The sequence below is a fragment of the Budorcas taxicolor genome, chromosome 16 (genome assembly GCF_023091745.1).
Source record: "Budorcas taxicolor isolate Tak-1 chromosome 16, Takin1.1, whole genome shotgun sequence".
Classification (NCBI taxonomy): Eukaryota; Metazoa; Chordata; class Mammalia; order Artiodactyla; family Bovidae; genus Budorcas; species Budorcas taxicolor.
The window spans coordinates 20282085-20301427 of record NC_068925.1 but is presented as its reverse complement, the minus strand read 5'-3'; the positions used below and the strand labels follow the sequence as shown (position 1 = coordinate 20301427).

General features: G+C 37.6%; 1 protein-coding gene across 1 annotated transcript in view; it reads left to right on the top strand.

The window, feature by feature from the left end:
* Window positions 1-19343, top strand: part of USH2A (usherin) — a 930744-nt gene that overhangs the window by 517681 nt on the left and 393720 nt on the right. The window contains exons 35-36 of the mRNA XM_052653949.1: window positions 12314-12465; window positions 17578-17740. Of these exons, the coding sequence (XP_052509909.1) occupies window positions 12314-12465; window positions 17578-17740 (315 nt within the window). The remainder of the gene's footprint in view (window positions 1-12313; window positions 12466-17577; window positions 17741-19343) is intronic.

Here is a 19343-nt window from a genome sequence, read left to right as displayed (position 1 = left end):
ATTCTGAGGCTGACAAAAGTAAAGAAGTAATCAAATAAATTCCATCTTGTTGCACTTTGTTTTGGCACAGTAGACATTTTTAAAGTAAATAAGGACAGCCGCGCTTGAAAGTTCTAGATGCAGGTTGTTTATCTAATATTCCTGTGATATTTCATTTTTAAATAGCAATCCACTTGTATCTCATTGAAAGCTTTCAATTTATTATTATGAAATCTTTATTATAACTAATCAAATAATGGTTTATGAAGGTTTTCTTCTTGATGAAGTTGCTTCAAGTGCAAGTTCAAAGATCAGTGTCTCAAGTAAGCCTTATCTCCTAGCATACCTGGACTAGGTTAGTATCTGCCTTCCCTGCCTCACCCCCCATGTTTTCTTCTGGTTTTCTTCTTAATCAGCTTTACATACATAAAATGCTTTTAGTCTGTCTTCTCACTTAGATTGAAAGTTTTCTGAAGGCAGGGGCCAGGACTGTTTTGATTACTTTTGTATTCCAAGCATGCCTGACACAAAGTACCTCCTCCATAACTATTTGCCAACGAATCAGATTACTATGGTGACTCTGTGGTAAAGAATATCCCTCTAAGCAGGAGACATGGGTTCAATCCCTGGGTCAGGAAGATCCCCGGAAGAAGGAAATGGCAACCTCCTCCAGTATTCTTGCCTGGGAAGTCCTATGGACAGAGGATCCTGGTGGGCTACAGTCCATGGGTTGCAAAGAGTTGGACATGAGTTAGCACATAAACGACAACAGATTACTATACTAGTGGATTACCGAAAATCAAAGCCCAATAGATTTCTTTCCAAAAATTATTTTATAGCTTTTGGTAGGTAGCTGTTTGTTTTACACCACACTCCTGGGCTTGACTAGGGTAGAGGAGGAATATTACATAAAGAGTTAGCAAACACATTTAAGAAACTGCTAGGTGGTAGGATGAATGGATAAAAAAGATGTGGTACATATATAATACAGTAGAATATTACTCAGCCACTAAAAGAATGAAACAATGCCATTTGCCACAACATGGGTGAAACTCAGTATCGTCATACTAAGTGAAGAAAGTCAGGCAAAGACAAATATCATATATCACTTATATGCAGGATCTTTAAAAAAATGATACAAATGATCTTATTTACAAAATAGACTCACAGGCTTATAGAATGAATTTAAGATTACTGGGGGGAAGGATTTGGGGGGTAAATTGGAAGTCTGGAATTGACATGTACACACTGCTATACATATTTAAAATAATAGATAACCAATAGGGACCTACTGTATAGCTCAAAGAACTCTTCAATACTACATAATAACCTAAGTGGGAAAAAACAGTGCAACTGACTTTGCTATATACCTGACACTAACACAACATTGTTAATCAGCTATATTTCAATATGAAATAAGACATAGGAAAAAAAGAGAAATTGCTAGATGATGGCAGACAGCATACAGGTAAGGAATACAGATTTGTCTCAAGTGTGTTTTTGAGAGGTGTGCAGATTATTTGTTTTTACAAGACATGTGCAGTTTGTGAAATAGAGCAGAGTAGGAGGGACAGTCTAAGGAGAGATTCTCCTAACAGACTGGGCTTGAACTCACCGTGGAAGAGAGGAACAGGTCTGAACTTGTGCCTTTGCGTTCATAACACTTAATTCCTAAGGGACTTTCATACACACTCATTGGATTCTCACGTTCAATCAGTCAGACCACCAAGGCAGGGGATGGTGCCCTAATTTTATTGAGGAGGAAATACAAACTTGGAAAATGTGAGCTCCCTGACCAAGTTTTAAACATGTGCAGTCATGAGAGAATGGCCGTGTGCAGTGAGAGAAATTCCTTGAAAGGGCAGCCACCAGCTGGAGAGCCTTCCACGTTGCCCTCTAATTTTATGTCTGCAGCTTACTTGTTCTCCACAGCATTTAGGAGAGTGCCTAGAATGTAGTCGGAGAAGGCAATGGCACCCCACTCCAGTACTCTTGCCTGGAAAATCCAATGGACAGAGGAGCCTGGTAGGCTGCAGTCCATGAGGTCGCTAGGAGTTGGACATGACTGAGCGACTTCACTTTCACTTTTCACTTTCCTGCATTGGAGAAGGAAGTGGCAGCCCACTCCAGTTTTCTTGCCTGGAGAATCCCAGGGACGGGGGAGCCTGGTGGGCTGCCGTCTATGGGGCTGCACAGAGTCGGGCACGACTGAAGCGACTTAGCAGCAGCAGTAGCAGCTAGAACATAGTAAATGCTTCACACTGTGTTGATTGAATGAATAATGATGTACATGTATAGGCATATAATAGACACTTAAAAATGATTGCCCATAAATGTATATTTCTGCACTTTGATATTTTTTCCTCCTGACAAATCTGGAGTAAACATCTTTTCATGTCAGTATATAGCTTGCCCTCATTTTTTTCTTGCTTACTTGAAAGTCATTGAGTAAAACCATAGCTCTAAAGAAATGTACTCAGTCTCATTAATAACTTGGGAAATAAAAAATAATACCAAATCAAGATAATATTTTATGAAAAAAACACTCGCAAAAATTTAACAGAGTAACTGTATGTGGTCTTTTTGATGATACAGAATGATAACTCACAGACACTATTGGTGTTAATAGGAATTGATGCACTTTGGAAAAGAGTTGAGTTTTGCCTAGTAAAGTTAAACATATCCCAGCAACTCCACTCCAAAATCTATACCCTAGGAAACTTGTACACATGAGCCTCAGGACACGTGTACAAAAATGCTTATAGCTACATTGGTCTTTCAACCAAAGTGTGGAAATAATCTAAGTATGAACAGTAGAATAGATATATAAATTATACAACGATGAAAATGAGTGAAGTATGGCTATCCTTAATAATATGAAGAGAATCCAGACATGTTATGTTGAGCAAAAGAATATGCAAAAAAATGCATAAATCTGATTTCAAATACAAAGCAGAAAGCCACACAAAGCTGCTTTGTTTAGGGATGGTTTCCTAGGTAGAGAAGTAAGAACATGGTTCTTAAAGTCAACCAAGTTGTCACCTTCCAACTGGTTGGTAAGGTAGAAAGGTGGGTGGAAGGGTTGGAATCATGAAGGACTCATAGGAAATTTCTGGGGTACTTAGCAGTATTCTGTGCTATAACCTTGGTGATGGTTGTAAGAGCTTTTCTCTTTGTTTTAAAAACATAACATTTTATGTACTTCTTTTATTACGTTTTATTACATAATTTTTAAAAGATAGAAAAAAAAATGAGTTTCAAACCTGTGTTTCTCACCTATAAAGGGAAAGTAAAACTCTTTCTGCTTTCAAGGATATTTCCTAAGGACCAAAGTATCCGATTAATCAGTTGTTTTTTTTCATCAACTTTTGAATTTCAAAGGTTTGCCTCTTCTGTCATACTCCCCAACATGACAGTTTTTGTTTTGTATTTTAATTAATTTTTGTATTTTGAGATAATTCTAGATTTACATGCAGTTTGTAGGAGATAATGCAGAAAGATCCCATTACCTTTTGTCCAGTTTCCCTAAATGGCAACATCTTCCAAAGCTATGGTATTCTATTATAAGCATTTATGATAGTAATAAGATTTTGATATTGATTCAGTCAAGATACAAAACAAAGGTATGACTTTTTTAATCCTCAAAAACATTCTCTTTCTAAATCATTAGAGGTAAGTTGGTGTTTTGGTGACAGATTTTTATGAGTATTTTTGTTGCTAACTTCACAGTCCATCTCTGATAAAGACATTTTCTGACTAGTGACACAACATATCAGTCTAACACATCCCAGTCCTAAGCTCATAAGTTTGTTTTACTAAAGAAGAGAAAGTACAGTTGATCCTGGAACAATATGGGAGGAAAGGCTACTGATTCCCCAGGCAGTAAAAAAGCCATATAAAGTTATCCCTTGGCATCTGCAGGGGATTGGTTCCAGTATGCTCAAATCTCCACAGTAACCTCTCCCTATTCCCAATTCTGTATCCTTGAATTCAACCAATTGTCAATTGTGAAAGTGAAGTCGTTCATTCGTGTCCGACTCTTTGCGACCCCATGGACTGTAGCCTACCAGGCTTCTACATCCATGGGATTTTCCAGACAAGAATCCTGGAGTGGGTTGCCATTTCCTTCTCCAGGAGATATTTCCAACCCAGGGATTGAACCCAGGTCTCCTGCATTCTAGGCAGATGCTTTACTGCCTGAGCCACCAAGGAAGTAAAGTGTCTCTGTCAATTGTATAGTACTGTATTTATCTTTTTCGGAGAAGGCAACGGCACCCCACTCCAGTACTCTTGCCTGGAAAATCCCATGGACAGAGGAGCCTGGTGGGCTGCGGTCCATGGGGTCGCTAAGGGTCGGACACGACTGAGAGACTTCACCTTCACTTTTCACTTTCACGCATTGGAGGAGGAAATGGCAACCCACTCCAGTGTTCTTGCCTGGAGAAACCCAGGGATGGGGGAGCCTGGTGGGCTGCTGTCTATGGGGTCGCACAGAGTCAGACATGACTGGGGTGACTTAGCAGCAGCAGCAGTATTTATCTTTTTAAAAAGTCCATGTGTAAGTGAACCCACACAGTTCAAATCCATGCTGTTCAATTTCAAAGTCGGCTGTATATAAAAGTGTTAAAGATATTACTCTTAGAATATGCCATGGGCTAAAGATGGAATGTGGCGTTCCCACAGCCCGGCCTAGGTTACAACTACTTAAGATCCATTCAGGAAGATGTGTATTTAAAAATTATTATTTTTTCTTTTTAGTATTTTCAGCTATCTCACTTCTCCCTATTTCCATGGTCTTCCTTATGCCAGTCTATTATATATGTCATTCTAGGTTAATTTTTCTAAGGAAGACTTTCATTATGCCTCTGGTTAGTACATGAAAATGTGAAAATGTTGATGGTTCTCCTTTGAATCATAAAATCCCAATTCCTTGAATGGCATTCAAGGTCCTAACTTCCCTTTGAAGGCTTATTTCTATTAAACTTGAACCAACTGCAACAACAAAAAGTAACAAAATACTGGTCTATTCAGGATATCTTAACTATACCTTGCACTTATTTGTTTCTACACATTGGTAAATATCGTTTCTCCACCAGGAACATCTTTCTAAGTCATTGCCTTTTCTTTCTTATGGAAGAAACTATGGAAGACACAGCTTCCTTGCATGGAAGACTTGACTGCTCTGAAAAGCTTTTAGGACTCACTTTAGCCAGGGTGATTGTTCCCTGCTAGAAGCATCTGTACTTGACTGGTTATACCCTTTGTTGGGTGTAAAGGTTTTGTGGCACTTATTACTCATCTCTTAGATTGTTATTTAGTTAGACCTGTGTTTTTAACCGTTGTCTTACTTCCATAAAGGTAGATACTATTTCTTTCTGTCTCTCAAAGTACCAAGAAAAGTACCTTTCAGGTAACTGACTTTCAATAAACATATGGTAATTTTTTATTGAGCTCAACCTAATTGCTTTTAGGGCTAGAGTGTGTTCATCAGTTCTTAATTTGAGTGGATTTCCCACATATTTTAGAAGAGAAAATTAGGCTGGAAATGGATAACAAGAGTAGTGCAGTGGTGTGATGAGATTGCCAGGCTCTACCCGTTAATTTCTCCTTGTATGACTTTGGGAAACAGCTTAGTTCCTCTAAGACTGTATTCTCTCATCTTCATAACAAGGAAACTGCTATGTTCTAAATTGTTCTAATTTCTTGGTGATGTCGGTTTTAACAGAAATAAATAAACCATACAGCCTACTTACTGTCTGACTCAAAGTAAGTGTTCAGTACATTTTTTAAAATAATAAAGTATTTTATAATTTCAAAAATACTCAGTTCAGTTCAGTTGCTCAGTCATGTCCACTCTTTGTGACCCCACAGACTGCAGCATGCCAGGCTTCCCTGTCCATCACCAACTCCTGGAGCTCACTCAAACTCATGTCCATTGAGTTGGTGATGCTGTCCAACCATCTCATCCTCTGTCGTCCCCTTCTCCTCCCACCTTCAATCTTTCCCAGCATCAGGGTCTTTTCAAATAAGTCAGTTCTTTGCATCAGGTGGCCAAAGTATTGGAGTTTCAGCTTTAGCATCAGTCTTTCCAATGAATATTCAGGACTGATTTCCTTTAGAATAGACTGGTTGAATCTCCTTGCTGTATAAGGGACTTTCAGGAGTCTTCTCAACACCACAGTTCAAAAGCATCAGTTCTTTGGCACTCAGCTTTCTTTATAGTTCAACTCTCACATCCATACATGACTACTGGAAAAAAACCAAAGCTTTGACTAGATGAACATTTATTGGCAAAGCAATGTCTCTGCTTTTTAATATGCTGTCTAGGTTGGTCATAGCTTTTCTTCCAAGGAGTAAGCGTCTTTTAATTTCATGGCTGCAGTCACCATCTGCAGTGACTTTGGAACCCCCCCAAAATAAAGCCTCTTACTGTTTCCATTGTTTCCCCATCTATTTGCCGTGAAGTGATGGAACCAGATGCCATGATCTTAGTTTTCTGAATGTTGAGTTTTAAACCACTTAGTTATTCATATGTGTCGTGTGCTGTAGTCAAAGAAGGAAAGTGTCTTCTTAGACTTCATTTTAAAAGTCCAGTAGATTATATTCACTCATTTTTGTAACTCACATTGGGAATCTGAGGTCAATAAAAATTGTTGTGTTAAGAGATATTTTAGAATTATTGCTTATTAGTGTATATTTTGGTAACTGAATTGTACAATGTTTCATATCATACCTAATTCTATTTGCATCAAAACATTTGCTAATAAAAACAAGTTATGAAATCTGCTTGCCTATTTTGATAAACAATAGGATTTTTTTCAAATGATATTTCTTATCATCTACAAATTTACCAAGAAATTTAACTTTGTGTCCTTGACTCAATATTTCATAATAAATGGTCTTAGAAGCAGACAAAATGTCTTGTTTTAGGCTCTTTTGATGGAGGATATATCGGAATTCCAGCTCTAAAACACAATAGTATCCCACTTTGGTCCTACCTTGAGATCTGATGGTAACTGGTAAGACCTAGACCAAAAGGCAGAAAACCCAGAGAGGTCAGCACCACTGTTTTGTCCTCACAACATGTTGATCCCAACTTTCTGGGACAGGGAACTCATCTTGCTAGTTAGTACTCAGCAAAGGCCTGCTTGATCACTGACTGCATGTGGTATGATCAGATGTGTGTTTTGCAAACTGCCCTTCTGTGTTATGAAGAATGAATTCTGTGGAAGCATAAATAATGCATCAAAACAGGAGACGTTAAGAGACATGGGTTCCATCCCTGGGTTGAGACGATCCCCTGGAGTAGGAAATGGCAACCCACTCCAGTATTCTTGCCCAGAGAATCAACATGGACAGAGGAGCCTGTGGATACAGTACATGGGGTCACAGAGAGTTGGACACGACTGACGTGACTTCACACACACACACACACACACACACACACACACACACTATTCTATTATGAGATGGTGGCAGAGCGGACTAGATAGCCATGGATATGGAGATGGGAAAGGATGAATTTGGAATGTAAGATCTCCAGGACTGAGGATGGAGTTGGTGTGGTGGATGAAGGAGAGCATCCAGAATGATTTAAAAGGCAGACTGCATTGTTTTCAGTGTACAATGTTTTTATAATAAGAGAGAGCTCACGTCCATTGAGTCTGGACTTCAGTCTAATTTATCCTGAAAGTCAGGTGCATACAGGATAGTAAAAATGTGAGCAGTTAACTGTCACAAACCTCACTTAATTTCATTCTCAGTTCATTTGCATTGTGCTCATCTGACTCTGAACCCTTGTCTCAGTGACTGTCTATTATTTCTTTACCCATAGTTCCAAATGTCGTGGTTATCTAGTTTCTGAGCAGATCTTGCTAGCAGTTGACTTGCTAGAGTCAGGTAGACAAAACAAAGAAGTTACATTTGAGAGGCTGTCACTGAGGGAGAATGGAGAACTCAAAATGGAGACACAGGCATGAATGAAATGTAGCCAGTAAGTGATGTTAACAGGAAAAGCTGGCCAAGTGTCCTCCACCTACTCAGTCCTGGAGGGTATCACTGAATTAGGGAATATAGTCTCTGATGTCCATAATGCACAGTTTGAATCCTCACAAAATGATTCTCTTATATTCATTATTGCCTCTGTGAAAAGACAGGAAAGTGTGTAGTGCTTGCTGGAAAGAATTCCTTCAAAAATGGTTAAGATTTTAAAATTTGCACTTCATGGATGAGATTTAGTTATAATGAAAATTAACTCCTATAAAATATCTCATTTCCCAATATGTCAGACAAATGAGATATTATGCACATAATCCCAGCAGAAAAGAAATTCTCTGTTCCCCAATTATGTAAGAAAAAGGAAATATTGATTTAGGTACTTTCTATTTCAGTGTTGAAAAGCAGATCAAGTAGATAGCATTCCAGGGGTCTTAAAATTTCTTTAAGAGCTTCTGCAACATGTGATTTGCACATAAGTGCAATAGCATAAGTGATTTGTGCACTGGGTGCCCATTGCATAGAATGATTGCATATCAGAGTGCCCAGCACATAATAATTTCTTGTCTTTTTTATTATTGGGCTTCCCAAGTGGTGCTAGTAGTAAAGAACCCATCTATCAATGCAGGAAACATAAGAGACACAGGTTCACTCCCTGGGTCAGGAAGATTGCCTGGAGGAGGGCATGGCAACCCATTGCAGTATTCCTGCCTGGAAAATCCATGGACAGAGGAGCCTGGTAGGCTGCAGTCTATAGGGTCGCACAGAGTCAGACACGCCTGAAGCAACTTAGCATACACAGAGACATTATTATTAGCGTGATTTTTATGTCTTTCTTTTTTTAAATTTTCCATGTACTAGTTGGTTTTTCACTATGTATCTCTCATGTCTTAATTTTAATTCACTTGTTCTTTTGTGTGTCAAGTATTAAATGACATTAGATGTCATGTTCAAATAAGGAGAACAGATGCTGATGGTCGCACTATTTTGTGGAGCCAGAGTGGTACATGAAATTTTCTCAAAAACAAGCTGGATGTTTTCTTTCTTCCTGCTTCTACCCTCCTAGCAGTGCCTCCTCTTGGTGAAACTTTCTAGAAAGTCAATCAGCAAGAGAGCTAAAAATGGAGTGTGTTGGCTCTTGGGCTCAGTGTGCAGACCGGGGTCTAGAAGTGTGGACGTGTCAGGTGTCATCAGATGACTTGGGTGAATTACCAGTTAAGCTGTTCAGTCTCCATGCCTACTCTTCTACCTTCCACTACTGATGATAATCACTTCAGGCTTCTACCCCAAATGGTGCTACTAAGTGTTGAACAAATGAATATGCTCTTACCCTCTGTCCCTATAGTCAGGTCTGGGTAGTATTAACTCCCCTTTCAGTTTAGATACATCCCACCTGGATATTCTAGATACTTAAAACCTAAACTGTAAACCAACTTTCTTTATATAAATCAACAGAGAAGAGGAGGAGGGAAAATTAGTTATTATATATAAATCTCTATATAATAAGCAAGAAATAAAAAATAACATCTTCAATGCTTGTTTTTATAACTAGTGAAGGCCATGGTTGATATTTACAATTTCTTCCATTTGCTGTCAGCCCCTAGCCTATCTGCTTGGGATTTTTGACTCAGAGAGGCAACCAAATGTTTGTTATTAAAAGCTCTATGTCCTTAGTGGTTGTGGCTTAAATTGCTTTAGACTTCCAATAGTCACATGATCGGATCTGTCAGACAAAGCGGTGCCCTTGAGAAAGTCCAGGATGTCAGCATGTGGAAGGAAGCTAATTCCTCCTCCCTCATAGTAACTTTTTCTTTGCATGTTGTTACGGTTGCACAAAGATCCCAAGTTGCCAGATAATATTCTTGTTTCTAATTTACTGGTACCTTGGTGCCCCATGATATTAGCATTCCTTTTTGTGAGTAGAGAAAGCACAAATAGTTTGAAGAGCATGTTAACTATAATATTGGAAGGAAACATGCTGATGAAAAAGTTAACAGAAATAATTCACATAAAGCATACAACCTTTTGTCTGACTCAACGTAAGTGTTCAGTACATTTTAAATAATAAAGTGTTTTATAAGTTCAAAAATACTTACATGGCATTTTAAAAAATGATTTAAGAAATGATCTTAAGAAAGATTCTCACATTTTCTCACTATAGAAAAACCAGCATCAAATACTGGTCCCTAGTTCAAAGCAGTTACAGCATCCTACAGGGATTCCAGATCCACAGGGTGACTTCAGCTTGGGCTGTAATGTACATTTCCAAAGGCCATTTCTGCAATTTCCCAGCTTATGGGTTAATGAGTTATAAGATGGGTCACTTCCATAGTATTAATTCACTTCCCCTTTCTTTTGTTATAAACTGATTTCTTAATCAAAAGCAACATTGTAAGGGATATTGTGACAACAGGCACAACATTTCATAAGTTCACAGATGATGGTGCTGCCAGAATTGTGAAGTTTCTAGAAATGAGCAACTCCCACCCAGGAGAGTTGGACGCTTATGATGTTTTCTGGTGTTATGATTGCCTGAGTGATGCTGTCCCTGATACAATGATGAATGAGGGCTTGATCTACTTTTAAGACATTCAGAAGACCAGATCTGTTGTTCATAAGACTGAGAGTCAGTTCTCCAGGAAGACAGCTCTCAAGGACTCTCTTGATGACATTTGATTTTGCTAGTCTTCTGTTGCAAAACTCATTCCTTCTCAAAATGCTGTTTTGAGCTGTCCTATAATATCAACCTTCTAGCGAGTTTTTTTTTCTAAATATTTCAGGTATCTAGGTATCCTTTTCTCCATATAGTGTTAAATTTTCATTCTGTTTGGATGCTGGTATTATTGCTATGCTGCATATAAGTTAATTTATTCATTTACTCAATATTTTCCAAGTGCCTACTTCCCAGATGGTGCTAGTGGTAAAGAACCTGCCTTGCAATGCAGGAGATGCTGGAGACACAGATTTGATCCCTGGGTAGGGAAGATCTCCTGGAGCAGGGCACAGGAACCCACTCCAGTATTTTTGCCCAGGAAATCCCATGGACAGAGGAGCCTGGCGGGCTACAGTCCGTGGAGTTGCATAGAGTCAGACACGACTGAAGCAGCTTAGCATAAACCATGTTTTAGGCACAGTGCTAAGCTCTAAAAACATACAGGTGAGGAAGTCAAGATTACCTTGGGGAGCCTATGGCCCATTGGAGATGTCAGGCAATTACATAAGGAATAATAATACTAATAATGTGAGAAGTGGCTAAGCACTACGATGGAGATGTGCTGTCTGCTAGTGGAGAAGAACCTAACATCTGTCTTCAAGGAAGACTGATAGAGGAACGGTTAAGATAATTCTTCAAGGGCACACTCAGGAGGCCACTGTGAAATTAATTTACCTTTGAAAGACATTCTAATTTAGCATGTAAGCAAAGTTCTGTTTCTTAACATATGATGTTTAATGAGTGGGGATATTTCCAGGGAGCAGAGATCCCTAACCTCCTTTTAAAGAAGGTGCACCATCCCACCCGATGCACATTGGAATGGAAGAAATCAAATGATTATATTCATTAGCCCTGCAGTCTCTCAAATCTCTGTTAGTTGATTTCATGAAAGTACACGTAACTTCTAAAACAAATTTGAGTTGATCATTAAATCTCGCAGATCATAGCTTCTCTGCCCTGTACGTGAGTGTCTCATGAATGGATCTGTGAAAGTTGCATGGGCTTTACATTTAGGTGATTCAGTGTTGTAATTGAGAGCATGGGCTCTGGAGCCAGATTCAAATCCTGATTCTCATATTTGCCAGCTCTGTGACCTTGAGCAAGTTACCTAAGTTATCTGTACCTGACTTGGCTCATCTATGAAATAGTGATGATAATACTGCACTTATTATAGTAGTACTGTGAAGAGAGAATTAAAAAAGAGAATGCACTTGGAACAGTGCCTGGTACATCCTGAGTCACACATAATGCTTTACCAAACAGGGTCACTGGACTTCTAAAGCACATCTATCAGGATATCATTTTAGAAAACAATGCAAATTGTAAATGTACTTACTTTATTCATTTCTGATATGGAACACCAGTGACAGCAGTTAACATGATGCAATAGGAAGCTTCCTATACTGGGACTCAGTTTTTATTTGTACCTGTATACTAATTAGCTTAACAATTTGAGATTCAAGAGTTTAAAGCCTGTTTTATCCTTTGGAAGTAGATAGAGTTTAGACTAAGGGAGAGACTGTGATTCCATGCAATTAGAAATTGCATCAAGAAGTGCATGTTTATTTTGAGACCTTCTTTGCTGTTGTCTATCATACTAAAAGACAATTATTATTGCCTTCCCAGGTGTTATCACAAGTTATGGGCTGTATCTCGATGGTATATTAATTCACAGCTCCTCAGAACTCAGTTGTCATGCTTCTGGATTCGCTCCTTGGAGCTTGCATTCCTTCAGGGTCCAAGCCTGCACGGCCAGAGGTTGTGCTCTGGGCCCACTGGTGAGTGTGGCAATTTACATCCCGGGTATGCACTAAATGTCAGATGACAATGAATAGGCGACTCTCCACAGCTAGCCTTTCAAGTAGGAGAGGAGATGTTCTTTTTATAAAATTTCATTTAAGAGTTAGTAGGATTTTATATTCAACATAAATTTTAAGATTGCACATAGGTCTAGGGAAGGACAAAATCTACATTTTATTGAAATTTCAAAAGGTAGGTTGACCAGGCAGGCTTGCCTAATATAGTGACATATTTAAAGAGGATGCTTTTCTTCCTAGTAATAAGTAAGTGTCTGATTAAAAAGTGAAAATAATTGAAAGGCCCTAACTGTCACAGTATGGCAACACTGCTCCCCAACAAGTATGTTAATCAATTAAAAGATTGAGTTTGCCTCATCTATTAGAATAATACATTTTAATTTCATTAGTGTGATATATTCATAAGAATAGTATTTAAAATGTCATTAATATTAGCTTTTGATATCCACATTTCAGAAATCTTTATCTATCTATATTTCAATAGTAGTTAAAAGATTGATAAAATTGTGCTTTTTATTATTGGTATAATTTCCAAAACCCAATTAATTGTATGTAGTTCTCATTAACCAGCTTGACATTCTTCAGTCTCAAAACATCACATTTTACTCTTGTGCATATTTCTTGATCAATTAGACTTAGATTCTTTTAAGGGAAATATTCATTTTCGATATTTTTTGGCTATATTTGCTAATGGCCTATCATTTTAATATACTGTGTCTCCACTGAAGAGTGTATTGTATAAATATTACCCTTGAAAAACAGCTCTACCATTTAAATTTTTGCTTCCTTAGTTTTGATCACACCTCCCATTTTGCTTCAGAGATTGGTGGCTTTCCAAGCTGCTAACATCATCTATCAGTGGAGCTGAGCTGTAGTCTTTATTGCCATTAAGTATTTCATAGCCTAGACCCTTCTGATGGTTACTTACTCTTAAAAGCAGGAATGGCAATAGGCCAGCCTTTCTTCTCCATTCAAAAAAAGAAAAAGAAACGAAAGAACATTTCCCATGAGCTTAAAAGTGAGGCTTTTTCAAAAAAATAAACTACAAGTTGTGGTCCCAGCTAGTAAATTGGGTCCCAGGCTGTTTCCTGGTGTTCTGGTCACTGTAAACAAGGGGGACACGGTTATCAATCTGTCTTGTGCAGATAGTAGGTGATGTTGACCTGAAGGAATCAAAGGCATAAAACCCCGATAGAAAGGGGGAAACGGAATTGGATTGTAAAACCCTGCTTCCAAAGCCTCATGCATTGTAGACTCAGTCTTAGCTTAAAGCACAGAGTTATTTTCTCCCCTTGGTCCTCTTCTTTATCCTGTGCTCAGTATGCAAACACTTTTCCCAAGTCAATGATCCATCTCTAGTCACTGAGATGGAATAGCAATGTCTTTATTTAGAACAAGTCAACTCGGTGCTGCCAAGAAGTTAAAACCCATGATGTTCAATTGATTTCTAATTTTTTTTATCAATTATAATATATATTATGCCCATAAGAGATCCCATATTTGAGTACTTTAGATAGCCCTGGATATCTATCACAATCATAAAAGATATTACAGAGTCAATTCTTGTCAATGGTTTTTTTCAATGTGTTATGATTTAAGAAATCTAGGAATCAATCTTAAAAGCCAGACTTTCCTATCATTAAATTATATATATATACACACACACACATATTCCGTTCAGGTCAATTGCTCAGTTGTGTCCAACTCTTTGTGGCCCCGTGGACTGTAGCACACCAGGCTTCCCTGTCCATCACCAACTCCCAGAGCTTGCTCAAACTCATGTCCATCGAGTCAGTGATGCCATCGAACCATCTCATCCTCTGTCATCGTCTTCTCCTCCTGCCTTCAATCTTATGCAGCATCAGGGTCTTTTCCAGTGAATCAGTTCTTCGCATCAGGTAGCCAAGTTTTATATGCACACACACACATATATATAGATACATATACACAAATAATATGGCTAAATTTTGTTGAATATCATATATATCATCATGTTTGTGCTCAATTATGCCCAACTCTTTGCAAGCCCATGGCCTGTAGCCCACTGGGTTTCTCTGTCCCTAGAGTTTTCCAGGCAAGAATACTGGAGGGTGTTTGCAAATTCCTATAATCATTAATTATATATATACATATGTTATCATATATACGTATTGTATACTTATCACTTAAAGGTATTCTTTATCTAAAGGCCAATGTTGTAACAAATGTTTCATTGAAACAAAAAAGTTAAGATTTTTATTTTTAAATCTTTTATTGGCAGAAATCAAACATTAAGTTTTCTGAAGAGTCAAATGTTTGTTCACCTAACAATGTTTCTTAATAATAACTCTTGGTTTTTAGAAACAGAGGACTGTTTTTTACATCTTTTACATACTTAATATCATTGTTTTTCATGCACATAGGGAGATACCATTCAGTGTTTCCTATGACAAATATGCTTAATAGTGTTAAATGTAGTCTGGTTCACCCTCAAAATTTTCAAGGTTGCTCATGTAATAAACAAAATACAGTTTAAAAATATGATGAATTTGATAAAATAGAATATTTTAAAAATAAAATTCATAAATTACATATCCTTACCGTCTTAATGTAGTATTACATGCTCAGTCACTTCAGCCGTGTTCAACTCTTTGTGACCCTATAGCCCACCAGGCTCCTCTATCCATGGGATTTCCCAGGCAGGAATCCTGGAGTGGGGTACCATGGATATATACATGGTGATCTTCGCAATGCAGTGATGGAACCCCTGTCTTCTGTGTCTTCTGCATTGCAGGTGGATTCTTTACCACTGAGCCAGCTCTATATATTTTGTGCCTAAACAAGTTTATTCCCTGCTATTTGTTATTTAGAAGAAATTATTCTGTGCCATCTGGGGGAAAAAAAATATTTCTGTGTAGTTTGTTCAGTTCTTGTTCATTTATACAATGTACTTGGCTTTTAAAGAAATTCCAGTGTAAAAAGCAATTTACAATGCCTTTGATTAAAATTTTAAGATGCTAATATGCATTGTCAAATTAAATCCAGTAACTGAGGTTTCATAAATATGTAAAATAACAAAAAATTAACAGAAAATACAACAGGGAAGAACTTTTTAAATGCTTTTCTTTTTTTCACTTATATCACTGAATTGCAATTAGAAAGAAACTCAGAACATTTTGTGTTTCTACAATAAAATGCAATGAATTTATCCGTAGGAAGATCACTTTGCTATTTTTTTTTCTCTTGTCCACTGTTGGGTAACACTGGTAGAGTCTGAGATGGGGAATTTCATGGCTGTATTTGCCTTGGAACACTCATTGGATTCAGTTCTCCAAGGACCTTCTTAGGGATGAAGTGTGAAACTATCGGTCACAGCTGTGTAATATGGTTATAAAGCTGCCTTAGTTTCTTGGTGATGGCACGTTACACAGATAAACACACCCAACACACATGTGATACATATACAGATTTCTGATACATGGTAAGAGTTTTATTAAGGATAAAATTTTTGTTACAATGTTTTCCTTGCACAGTTTTCAATTTTTTTTTCTGTGTCAGGGGAAGTTTTCAGGTGAAAACCAACTTAACCTTCAGAATGCCCTTTCTTAACATTTTTTAAGGCAAGGTTGATAAACAAAGTGTAAATTTAAAAAAAAATTCAGAGCAGGAGAGTCCAACTGCCAAATTTAATATAGAGGGGAGTACTGAAATATTTATCCATATACATAAGGAGATTTTAAAACTATATTTTTATTTTGAATTAACTAGATATTTGAGAATAATAACGTAATTATCTGGATTTGTACTTAATTCTTCAACTGTTTGAGTTTTATTTTATCTGGAACACTTTAAAATCACTTTCTATGCAATAATTTGAACTATATACATAGACATTATGAAACCAATTGCTTTGTTATGAAATATTAAAATGATGAGTTGATATTTTTCCAGTCAAGTTTCTTTATCATTGTTCATACATAGCTATTAGACTAAAAAAATGAGTAGGAGTTATAGATCTCAAGAACCCCATAGCCTTTCTCAGATGAAAATAAAACATGTCATGACCTCATACTTATTAAAAATTAACACTCTGTCTTTTCCACATTTGTTTTCATAATTGGGAAAGTATATTCACCCTAACAAATGAAGGCTACATAATTGAGAATATTTGCCTGCCTAAGGATTTCATGTTTGATCACCTTCTTGTGAGGCATGAGCCTGTATTTTAAGAATAAGGTCAAAAGTATCAACATATTCAATATGTCTGAAAAGGCCAGATGTTCATGAGGGATGCTTATGAGCTCATGGTGATTCATTAACAAATTTAAGCCAATTATTAAATGATGGTAAAATACCCTAAACCCCTTTCTAGTTTCTTTCCCATTTCATCTTCCTCTGTTCTCTTAGTTATTTTTCTTATTTTGCTATTAAAATCTTTCTGGCCCCTGTGCAGTAAAGGATTATGTTTGAATCCTTCTCTTCAAATAATTCACTTTTTGTTCTTCTCATATACATTCATTACCATTATATTAATGAAATTTCAGCTTTTGTGATTATACTTTAGGGATAGATTCACTCAGGTACATTTATCCCTTGATGTCTGGCATGGTGCCATTTGCACATACCTGGTAGTAACACAGCTCAGAGAAGTGAGGGTGTGTGTGTGTCTGTGAAGATGCTTGATGTGGCCTTTGACAAAGCCCAGCAGTCTATTACTCCAGTCAGGAGCTTATGAAAACAGACCTTATGCATTTCTTCTCTTTTGCAATCACAAAAAAAATTGTTTTTAAGCCACCCTAGAAATAGTCTGTGGATATGCACAGCCATAGGCATGATCACAGTGTGAGCTGATCCACATATTCTGGAAATCACAAACTGCCTTGGTCAGGAGCTCAAATTCTAAGCTTTAACAGCAGGAGGAAGAAAACATGAGGTATGCTTTGATCCTGCTGACAAAATGAGGTATTCATACAAGATGCGACTGTCAAAACAGTTTACTTCACAGCCAAAAGAGATTCTTTGAAGAAATATGCTCAAAGTGAAGCATGCACTTATTTTATTTGCAAACAAAAATAAATCTTTTTATACTCACAGGTGGAAAATCGAACTCTGGAAGCTCCTCCTGAAGGAACAGTAAATGTGTTTGTCAAAACAGAAGGATCCCGAAAAGCCCGCGTGAGGTGGGAACCGCCTTTTCACCCTAATGGACGCTTGATATACTCAGTCCTTTTTACTGGCACGTTCTATGCTGACCAAGGTAACCTGTTTGTCATCTTTAAACTTCCGTAGCATTAGAAAATGATTTATTTTCTTTTGAATTTTTTTCTTTTGGCCACAGATTTAAATTTCTTTATTTTTCCTACAATCCACCTATATTGACAAGCTGGTTTGGCCTCGCTCATTTTGTGGTCCTCATAGCAGCAAACAAAAGCTAAATCTGATCATTTATAGGAAGAGTAAGCTCTCAAGACCACACCTGATCTATTCAACTCTGGGGAAGTGGGAATCAGTGTTCTGTGTTTAAATGAACACTTCAGGTGGTTCTGATGGTCACTCAACTTTAAGAAAGACTGGCCTAGGGTAGATTCTATATTCTTTCCCCCTTGCTTAATAAATGGTGAAATTATAAAACATTGTTCCTGCAAGAATTGGGTTTTCATTTTGCTATCCATCTTCAGTAAACTATTTTTGTGTGATCATTTTAACATTTCTGAACTAAGTTAGGGATGCTGTTGTGTGTTCCAATAAATGAACTGGATGTGGGTTAGACTGCATAGGGTTCCTTGACAGGATTATCAAAAACAATCCAGTTCAATAAGTTAGGTTAGGGCTGGTTAGGTATGATAGTTATTTGAAGCAATTCCCATCATAGAGAAAAAAGCAGGCTTATAATTACTGGAAACCTGTTTGTTTTATTTTTTTAAGTGTTTACTCTTATCATTTCCAGAAGTAGCCTATTTTTAAAGATGTTTTTCTTTTCTTTGTGTGTGTGTGTGTGTGTGTGTAACAAAGTTTTATTAAAGTATAAAGGAGATAGAGAAAGCTTCTGACATAGGCATCAGAAGGGGGCAGAAAGAGTACCCCCCTGCTAGTCTTTAGCTGGATGTTATATAGTCATCAGCAGTCTGAAAGAAAGGAATGTCTCAAAACTTAGAATGGCACCAGGCCCCTCACCCATAGGATGTATTTTGAGATAATCTTGGCTCCAAATGGTTCATCTTGGGCCATAAAAGGATTAACTTGAATCTTGAAGAAGGGCAGAGCACCATACAAATAGTGTTATCTACATAGATTAGAGGAACAATATCGGAGTATAACATACTGGTTTATCCAGTAGGTTCTGAGCCAAAAGGCGGAACCCACTTGAAGACAGAGTTTGGGGTAAATGCATAGTACATTAGCATAGCTTAAGATAAACATTTCTATAAGAAAAAGGCATTGGTTAACTTCAGGTGAAACCAGGTATCATTATGACAACAGGAATTTTAAGAGAAACCTCCTTTTAAATTTGTATAGAGAAGGAAAAAATATCGCTACTTTGTTTCCTCCTGCCGCTTAAGAGAAATAAAAATGTCTGACACTTGCAGGCTATTTCCTCCATTTGGAGACCCCTGGCCTTCCTGCCTGTTACCCTCTCATTCCCCCCTTTTCTTTTAGGAGAATTATGTTGCCTAGGGAAAATGGGCGTCGTTTTCGTTCCATAACTGCTTCGGAGCTGAGAAGGGGCGTTGTCCCTAAACTGGGGAGGCAACATATTCTCGTAATCCTCATATTGAGGATATCTGATCCAGGGGCCCCAAATAGTAGTTGGAGGCAGGTGCAGCAGTAGCAGGAGTTTGAGCAACCATTTGTAACTTGAA